The following is a 10,201-nucleotide window of genomic DNA, read 5'->3' as shown; positions in this document are numbered from 1 at the left end:
TAGGTCTGGGGTCCTTTTGGTTAGCCGTGATTCGTGACGGAACCCTGTGCGCTCGGTCAAATGCCAAAAGAGTATGGAAGGTTAGATTGGTGGCTTGGGAGAACCAGGACTCCAAAAAAGAGACACAGGACCCTGCGGCTTCTTCAGACCCTTCAGGCATGCCAAAGATGCGCAGGTCCCCCCTGCGGTTTCTGTCTTCCAACTCAGATAGTCATCGTGTCAGGGAGTCCGTAGTGGTTGATAGCCTCTGAAGGGACTTGCAGGTCTTTGTTTCGGAGTCTTCTAGTCGGCTGATTCTGTGCTCTGTCTCCGAGAGCCTGGCGTTGGTGTCTCTGATGTCCTGCCGAACAGCGGACATTTCTTCTTTGGTGGATTTCGCCAGATCATGGACATCTGCAGGCTTGAGCAGAATTGGGTCTAGAGTCGCATTAATATCGCGTTTCCCTTTGGTCGGTGAATCCGGGTTCGGAGGAGGGTTGGCTTTGAGCCTCTTAAGATTTTTGGCTTCTTTCTCGCTCATGTTATTGTGGACAGACAACCTCTATGGGAGTGAAACACAGATGGCGGGTGTAGGCACGAAGAGGTGATTACCACCTATCGAAATTCTTGTCCCAAAGACAATAGTAAGCCAGTAGGAAACCAACGGCGGGCTTCAGGTGAAAACCCAATGGCGGGCTCCAGGGTCTCGTGGGGTAATTCAACCATCGCTCACCCTCTGCCGTGCCGCTGCTGCTGCCCCCCACCTTCCCTGAATATTGCCAGCAGCCACTACTGCTCCTCTCTTAACGGCTAGAACGGCCGATTTTGAAGTTGGGGAACCAGGTTCGAGGTCAGACTGGAGGCTCCAACATCCTGTGATTCTGGAAAAATCACTTAATCTCCCCATGACTAGAATGAATGTGTCCGCAATTCAGGGGCGGCTCTTCTGATTAGGTGGAGGAGCTTCATCCCACTGCCTTCGAGCACTGCAAAAAAGGAAACATAAAATGATAGTAACGCAAGGTTATCATTTTATTTTTCCGTGCTGTGGCAGTTTTGTGGGGTAGAGCTAGGCTGGGCAGCACTGGGGGAGGAGTGGTAGCACTCTCTAGGTGCCCATGACTGTTTGGCCAGCCGTCTCTGGCCAGTCAAACAGTCATGCGCACTTTGCATGTTCTCCACCCAGGCTGTAATGAGACCATGTCCAGGCTTTCATTCCCTGGGAGTGCAGCACCACAGCACTCAGAACAATCACAACACTGCAGTTGTGATTGGCTTAGGGGATCCTGAGTTCTTCCTGCTTGTAGTTGCATAGAAGCCAAGAAGAGAGTGGAGACGAGGCAGTGGCCGGCCGGTTAGTGTTTTTTTTTTTTTTAAACATCCCCTTCCCCGCCCACCACTGCTTCTCAGAAGTAGCCGCCACTGTGCGGGCGGTGTAAAGAGATAACCCAGTCTCTTTCTGTATAAAGAAATCTGGAATCCGAGTAAGATTTTGGACACTGTACATTTGAAGTTCCAAAGACTGGCTATACAAAAATAGGGCAAAGAGTATTGAACTATATACAATGGACGTCTTGAATTTAATGAAAAGTTGATAAAAAAGAGACTGAGGAAGCAAAAAAACCAAAAACATGACCAGATTCTGTGGGGAGCATTTCCCAGACATTGGCTCTCTAGGGTGAAAATGTCTTTTTGTGGATAGCCCATAAGGACGCATCACTGATCTCCTACTTGTATGGGGCATGTTATCCACCTTAAGGACATATTTACAGAGTTTGAGGGTAGATGTTAATCAGCTATAAACAAACAGTGGTGGGCTTCATTTTATTTTACATTTGCTGGCTCGGAGCCAAGCTGTGGGACAATGCTCCTCCGCCATTGCAAAGGAGCCGCTGTAACGCCTTTTTGTTCATTAGTGCTACTTGTATAATCTATTGTCACTTCTCTCCTGGTTATACTTAGGTTTATATGTCTGTTGTAGCCAGCTTACTTGTGTTACCGTGTTGATCTGAGTTTAGCAATTATATGCTGTTATCGCTCAGTTTCTCTAATTTGCACGCAGGCTGCGTCCAGGGCCGTAGCTCCCCGTCCGTGGTATTATGATCCGTCCCCCTCCTTGCAGGCTTGGCTTGATTCCGCCCCTTGCCCTACCCCTTTTCCGGCAGTGCCCAATCCACGCCTAGCTCTTAGTTCCACTCCTCCACGTCAGCACACCTCCTGCGCAGCCCTAACAGTACTTCGTTCTCTCCACCTCTACGTGGTTCCCTTAGCAACGCCGGCACCACAATTCCCTCGCCCGACCTGCTGCTTGACTAGAGGTATGTTTCCCCACTGCCCGCACGTAGTTGGCCTTTGCTCCCTGTGCCCTTGCCTCACAGACCCCTCCCCTCTTTTCCAGATTTATTCCTACCACTGAACCGATCACTTCTGGACCGGCTTCCGGACCCGCCGACCATTTCCCTATCGGCTTGGCCCTCGGATCTTACGAGACCGGGACTCCCCAGACGTACATAGAAATCTATTGCTGACAATTGAATGGTGAGTAGGCTTCACTTCTTCCAACTATCTTCTAGTGAGGAGCCAGCATCCTTGCCCACTCACCGCTTCTGTCACAATCTCCATTCCCTCTCTCTCCTTAGACCCCACGCCTCAGCTTAACCCTCGATGGTCTACGAGATCCACGGTCTGCCTCCGTGGTACTCACGGGACTCCGAATCTACCTAAGGAGCCCGACTTCCATTTCCGGTTATTCGCTACTCCGGGTGAGATTTTTGACCATTGCTTCCTGCCCACCAGCCTTCCCCTCCACCTCCCAATTCCCTCCCCTCCCATTCTTTCACCCCCCAGTGACACCTCCCCTTTCTTCCCCTACAGCACTGCACTCGACCCATCTAGTCCTGAAGATGATCCTAAACTGTACGGATCGAAACGCCGCCGACCCTTCAGCCTGATTTTAGGCGCTTCCTGCATAGCGGTTCTCTGTGAAAATGACAAACAAAATCAATTGTTGAAAGTGTTTAGAAACCCCTATGTTCGAAGTCACTGTAAATATTTTTGGACTGAACACTTTGCGCCGTCCCCGCTGATCCCTCTGTCACTTGCGTCGCCGTAGTGTCACTCACCTTTCACTCGTGCACCTTGTACACACTTGGGTCAATGAAATTTTGTATCCACAATTGCAGTGCTGATATTAACTGTAATTTTTTCCTGTCCTATCCCCCAAAAAATGTTGAGTAAATTGATGCTTTTAGCACTTATGAATGCATAGAGTCTCCTTGTGCCTCCATGGATAATGTTTTCATATCCTTACCATTTGTCCTCTAATCATACAAGTTGGGATATTGTTCAATATATATTACCCTAAATCAACTCATACCACATGCCTTTTTGTTCATTAGTGCTTTTGGGACGAGTGCAGAAATCTACCTTTCTCTCCCAAGTGCTCCTCCAGCCTTCCATTTTTTTTGCAGACATCTTCTATTATTCATTGTACTTTCCCAACATTGTTACCCATTTACATTTAAACAAGAACAATTTTTTACCTACTTTTTCTGAACTCATCTTCAGATTCATAAGCAATATCCCATAATTTGCATGTGGAGGAATCTTACATTTTCATCTAGATAGAACACAACATTTTACACAAATATCAAAACTTTTTGGAGGTTCTTCCCCCTAAAAAAAGAGTGTTCAAAGACCACAATAGCTTGTTGGATTGTTTCTAGTAGGAATGCATGCTCCAGCAATTAAAAGTTTCCTTTGCTTTTTTTTTCTTGCACATGGAAGGCAGGAGAAACTGAGCTCTGGAAGCAGCATTTTTATGTTTCACCCAGTGAGCAAATATGCTGTGTCTGCAAGACATTTTGATTACCATTAGTGATGGTAGAGATCGCCCATTGGTTACCACTGGTTGTCTTCACTGTCATTCGAAATGGTTTGCTTCTTATTGGGCAACTACCATGGGCTTCCCTCATCTGTGTGTTTGTACCTCGTCTGCAACATGGATGCAATACTGGTGCCTTCCATTGCTAATTTTTGTAGATGCCATTTTGTTTTCTAGGTTTGAGTGCATTTTTTCAGCGGGCTCATTCTAGTACTTTTCCCCCTTCTGTGCCCCCCCACTGTCCTTTTATTTGCCCCCACTAACTCGGATTCCTTCCGTTTTGTGTGCTAGCTTGTCCCCAATCTTCGTCCCTTTTCCATGTTGGTTTGCCCCCACCCTCTCTTGTCCAGGTTAGCTTGTTTCCATCCTCACTCTGTTGCCTGTGTAGTCTTGACCCCATATTAACTGTTTGTTGCCCGGGTTGGATTGCCTCCACCCTCTCCTTCCATTCACAGTCCATACTGGCTTGCTCCCACCCATCTTATCTGTCTCTATCCCTCTAATAGTGGTCTGTGTTGGCTTGCCTGTACCCTTACCCTCCGTTCGTTGCCCATGTTGGCATGCCTCCAGCCTCTCTTACTCCATTTATTGTCTATGTTGGCTTACCCCACATCTTCTCTACTTCTGTTGTCCATGTTTGCCTCCCCCACCCGCCATAAAAAATACACTATGATGCAGACAACACTGGCCACAGCCATCGCTTTTTCCTCCCACCCCATCCGCTCTCTGTGTTGCCTCCTCCTCCTTCAGTGTTGCCAACCAGCAATAATTCAGCCAGTGCAGACTGCGCCAATTGCTTTGTTCTCTTTGCATTTTAGCAATAATGCACAGCAACTGCGCTTCGGTACAAAATGGCTAAAAAAACATTGACAAAACATACACCTAGTGTAGGCAAGACCTACTGGCTTTGCCAATGCTGGTTATCGGTTATTGCATCTTTTCTTCTGGAGGCACTCTAAGTAGAATTACTCGTTTTGGTCACATTTTGTTAAAACATTCTGAAAAGAGCATGAGGTCGAGTTACAACCCCAATTGTGATTGGGTGTTCAGGTTTCTAAACATTCAGTTTGATTCTAAAAAGAAACAAGATTATATGGGTATTGTTAGGCTGAGTCCCCACACTGGATTGCTTGGCAGGTACCAACAGTAAAGTTCCTTGGATCCATACCAGAGTCTGGAGTAGCGATACATGGTATCATCTTCATAACTGAGGTGAAAGGGATCAAGAGTAAGTCGACAGTTCAAATGCACTTGGACAACAAACTTTGCGTAGCAGTTAAATACATTAATACATGTCATAAATACACAAAGTATAAAATCAGATTTAAAAGCCGTGCTTTTTTTACGTAAATGCAGCCTATTCCAGCGGCCAAATTCAAGTAATACTCATTGCAGGGGAGAATCTCCGCTGTCAAGAAGAAGAGTGCCTGCAGGTAGAGCGTAGGACCACTGCTTCAGCAAGAGTGAACTCAGGAGCCAGTGAGTGCACCAGAGCCGAAGGACAATAACATCCTACTGAGAGACCTGTGAAGAAAGTGTTGGAGGAAACAGAGATTCTTGCATAGATCTAATGTCATTTTATTTGTCCAGCTTTTTATTTTTTATTTAGACGATACATATTCTGTAACACATAAAATGTAAGGCACTATGTAAGCGTAACATTATTTTTTAGAAACAACCACTTTATACAAGGATACAATGTGGTGTTCTCTGAAATACCACAATAAGAATGCGATTTAAAATTTGGTTGAGAAAGTATACATCAGAGAGGCTCCAGGTTATTGCTCTCTTTTCAGTGAAATTTGTGTGCTATACAGATGTTGAATCTTTCAAACTGCGAAAAGGAGCACATACTTGTCTGATTAAGTGCATTTGATCATAATCCTGTGCATCTTGGGTTTGAGCTGGTAAACACAGACTTCGAGATTACACATAACTTATCTTTGTAGTTTTCAAAATTCAAAACTTTGCATTACTGCTACAATCATAAACAATTAAGAAGAGGTAAGAATTGGTAAACCTGAAAGTGGACTAGCCAATTCAGTGCTGGACCATGTAGAGGTCACCTGGCCTACTAACTTTCACTATGTCCACAGCTCTAACCGTGACCTCTCCATAGAACACTTAATTTGGCACAGGCAAGAAGGAAAGTTATAAATGTTGGGTGACCCCTGGAAAAAAAAGCCTATTTGTGTTTTTTCCCCACAAACAATGCCAAATTACTGTCCAAAATGAGCCTTGTTCTTGGCATTACAGATACCAATCCATTACTGTAATGCATACTTTTGAAAAATAAAAAGTGAGCTGAATTCAAGGGACCCAATTCAGATGTAGGTGGCAGTGACCAATAATCTAGTATTTGGATGAACCACGAAATCTGGAAAATGTTCTTCCTTATGTAGTGGATGAAATTCCATAATGGATCTTGTTCCAGATTCAGCATTTGCTCTAGAAATGAGGATTTTCCAATAACACGCCATTCTAAATCAGGCAAAAAGTTCAATCAGCAATCCTCATAAAAGGAAGGAAAAGTTTACATTCAATTACACAAAAAAGATAAATCTAATCTCTGAATAGTTAATGCAATGTAATAAGCTTTCACAAGTTTTGCAGAATAAAATAGTAAAACCTATTTTCCATCAGTGATTAGCTGTGAGCAGACTCTTTAAAAATAAAGAAAGTCTTTTAAACACAGACTCACCAATGCTCAGAATGAAAAATACATACTGCCATTTTTTTATCGATTGTGTTGCAAGCAAGTTGTTGACTTTAACATTATATGGAGTGATAAAACCAGAAATAAAAAGTGTGGACTTAATAGCTTTTACCATTTATGCTACAGCAACTGGCAAAATCGTTTTAGGCAGGATTAACTATTACAAAGTTAACTAAAAACTAACAGTGCTGAAGAAGTTCTGTGCTCTTGTGTGATTTTCTTTCTTGGCAGTCCTGAAGAATTCATGCACCTCTCGTTTTGTAGCTAAAATCCTATACCTCATCCTATTACAAAACGAAATTTCACTGAATGTCAAAGCCCAATCCTGTTTCTAATAAATGGCAGGGCATCACAAACATTAAGTATGGCATGTGCTAATTGTGGCAATGAGACTATCAAGAAATGGAAAATTAAAAACAAGGTGCCTTCAGGCCACTTTACATTTGTGAGCTATTAACACTAAGTTCATTATCCCACTCCTATTTTATATCAGCACACATCCACTCCCTCTACCCCCCCCCCCAAAGGTACATATCAGGTAAGGCTCAATTGCAAAAGTAGGTAAAAAGGCAAAAATAACATTTAAATCCCTTCAAAGCTACACATCTGAGGTGGTAAATGCTATTTGTAAATAAGATAGTTGAAAACCTGAGCTGTTGCTTCACTGGAATTAGGAAAATCAGAGGAGTCCGATCTGAAGAAATAGGCATCTTAACAGACACCTAATAATTCCAACCATATCATCTTCTTGGACTGGGAAAGTTTCTCAGTTGTGGGCGGAAAGCAAGATGTAGAAACAGAGTCATATCATCCGTCTATAAGTTTCTTGGCTCTTGTGTTTGCAGTTTCAATGCGATCTTTGTTAATTTCAGCCTGGTTAACAAAAAAATAAGACAAGAGAAATTACCTCAAATTACTGTAAAAACATATGCGCAAAAATGCACTTTTTAAATCGCTTCTCCTGTATCATTCCCCACTTCACAACCAGAAAAGTAAACTTTATGAGCACTCTAGTTGTGAGTCAGTAGGTGCTCTCTAACCAGCCGCCAAACAATTAACATTGTAGGACTTATGTAAATTAACTCCAGTATCAAACGTGTATCTTTCCTCACAGCCCACTATGCCCTTTCTTGTACATAACATGATCACCCCACTTCAGGCTGGGTAATAAATGGACCTTCAGTCGACACAAAGATGGGGATGGACTTTATGGACTAAAAGCAATGAGAGGTCATATCTTTCCCTTACTCGTTTGGACTACCCTCTTCCAATGACAACATATTACGAAACAAAGAAACAATGCTGGATGAGGGAGACATTAGCATACTCAATGGATTGGTCATTTACAGTGCCAATAGCTTAAAGTCTCGCAAATGCGAGATCTTTGTGGCACTTGTGCTTTAGCTGTAACCATCTTAAGCTAAAGCGTGGGTGCCGCAATTGCTTCAAAAGTAAAGAAAAAAATATATATTTTTCTATTTATTTAATTTTGAAGCAATCGCGGCACTCTCGCTTTCGATTAAGATGTTTACAGCTAAACCGTGGGTGCCGTTATTATAACAAAAGTAGGCAAATAGAAAAAGAAATGGCGGCTGAATGATTTTTTTCCCATGTATTTACTTTTGTTACAATGGCGGCACCTGCGCTTTAGCTTTGAACATCTTAAGCTAAAGCGCGGGTGCCGTGATTGCTTCAAAAGCAATTGCGGCCCCCAGCCATTTAGCTTAAGACATTCAAAGAAAAACACAGGTGCCGCCATTATAAAAAAAAAAAAGGAGATAAACAGAAAAGGAAAGGCATGCGGCCATGTTCGACAAGCAAATAACAAAAGAAAAAGGGGCAGCCATTAGTCTTGATGAGGCATGCCGCACTGGATAAATGAAAAAAACAAAACTAAATAAGTGTTGAGGGAGAGCATGTCCTGCCTTCAAAGCTATTTAAGAAAAGAGTGCTCGGAGGCTGTAATTAAAGCCTACCGAGTAACAACCCATGTAACAGGGGGTATCCTCATAGGAGGTTACAAGAAGAGAAAAGGCGGTACAAAGGAGGCACTATTATGCCTATTGACCAATGAAAAGCCACCATTTACAAAGGACAGGCACAGTAGCCAATTAAAAAGATGGGAGAAAAGTGGGCAGAGCTTTATGCCCTAATCCTGAATACATCATGTCTCGTAGAGACATCTCAAGCGCCGCGTAGGCGAGATCTAAGAACTAACCATCTACACATTTTGCCCAACCCTGCATTCTACTGGTTTGTCAGGGCAGATAGTACAGTTGTTGGCAAAGACAGGCAGTACTTTTGCTTTTATAACTGGTTGGACATTAACTTTAAGGTGTTGAACACCTTTGTCACTGAAACTACCCTACAATATCCCTTGACTCAGTTCAAAGACTAACTCTACATTCTTTGCAAGCAGAAGGTGTTTGTGCCACATAGGCAAGTCTCATAATTTTGATCATCACATTCCGTAAGTAGACATATGTTACATACTACGTGATCATCTCCGAGTGAGAAACTGTGAGTGCAATTGCTGCATTATGAAAAGTATGACACAGTTAAAGTATTTAAATAGGCATCAAGGTAAATGCAATTACAACACAATACAATAACCGAACTAGCAGAAGGAGACATGAACAAGAGAGCACTATTAAAAATGCAAACTAGAGAATTCATTTGATTGTCTTTGTTGAGGTAAAATAAAACAACCAGTTTGTCCTTTTCTGTTGTCCCGAAGTTTATTCCTTTGCGGTTTGATTGATGGCCACATCGTCTTCTGAAAGGCCTACTTCACTAAATTGAGTAAAGGATGGTCAGAAAGCTACTGTAAGAAAGGGAGGGATGCACAAACTAGAAACCTTTAGGCCCTTTTAGGGCTGCACAAAATACTTCTTCACAAGAAGTTTTGTTAAAATTTATGAAATTTGGACATCAGCAGAAAAGGGTGAGAAGGCAAACTGGACTCTTCATAATTAGGTCTGGAAGAAAGAAAATGGACTCCTTGCACTATTTTGACTGCAACCTAAGACACAGTTTCAAAAGAGGGGAGTAGGAACCAGATTTTGATAAACAATCTTCTCCAGGAACAGGACAAATGTTATCTTCTTATCATAATCTTTATTCGAATTTATAAATAAAATCATAAAAGACAGATCATTAAAAACAACATACAAAATTTCAGTGCCACAATCATTCATGTTTTAGAACCCCCATCAGAAAACGTACAAGGAAAAAGCAAATCGAAGGGGAGTTTAACAACTGTAATAACAATAAGGCTGGATCGCAATATTATACTGCTAACACAATTTTTTATTTTTTTTGAAACTTTTTATTAATTTTATAAATACAAACACAAACAATTTGCAAGGAAAAAGAGAAAGAAAAGAGCAATATAAACAACGTTGCATTACATGGTGTGAGAGCGGGAAGGTCAACCAATGAGCGTATGTTCTATCAAGAAAGAATCTCGCATGGGGGGGGGCAGAAGGAACAAAATGTATCCAATATACAGTAGTAAGTGGAGGAACCCTCGGGTTACGGGGATGTAGGTGCAACATCTGGGTCAGGGAGAGGGGGGGAACATATATCGCCACGGTAAGTGTTCCACTGAGTCCATATCTTCC

General features: G+C 42.6%; 1 protein-coding gene across 1 annotated transcript in view; it reads right to left on the bottom strand.

The window, feature by feature from the left end:
- Positions 1-5,424: 5,424 nt before the first annotated feature.
- The window catches only part of SNAP23 (synaptosome associated protein 23), a 172,119-nt gene continuing 167,342 nt past the window's right edge, over positions 5,425-10,201 (bottom strand). The window contains exon 8 of the mRNA XM_078659655.1: positions 5,425-7,451. Coding sequence (XP_078515781.1) covers positions 7,386-7,451 — 66 coding nt within the window. The 3' untranslated portion in view covers positions 5,425-7,385. The remainder of the gene's footprint in view (positions 7,452-10,201) is intronic.

This window comes from Lissotriton helveticus, chromosome 9 (genome assembly GCF_964261635.1).
Source record: "Lissotriton helveticus chromosome 9, aLisHel1.1, whole genome shotgun sequence".
Lineage (NCBI taxonomy): Eukaryota > Metazoa > Chordata > Amphibia > Caudata > Salamandridae > Lissotriton > Lissotriton helveticus.
Note: the sequence above shows the minus strand (reverse complement) of the source record. Positions and strands in the feature narration are given on the sequence as shown.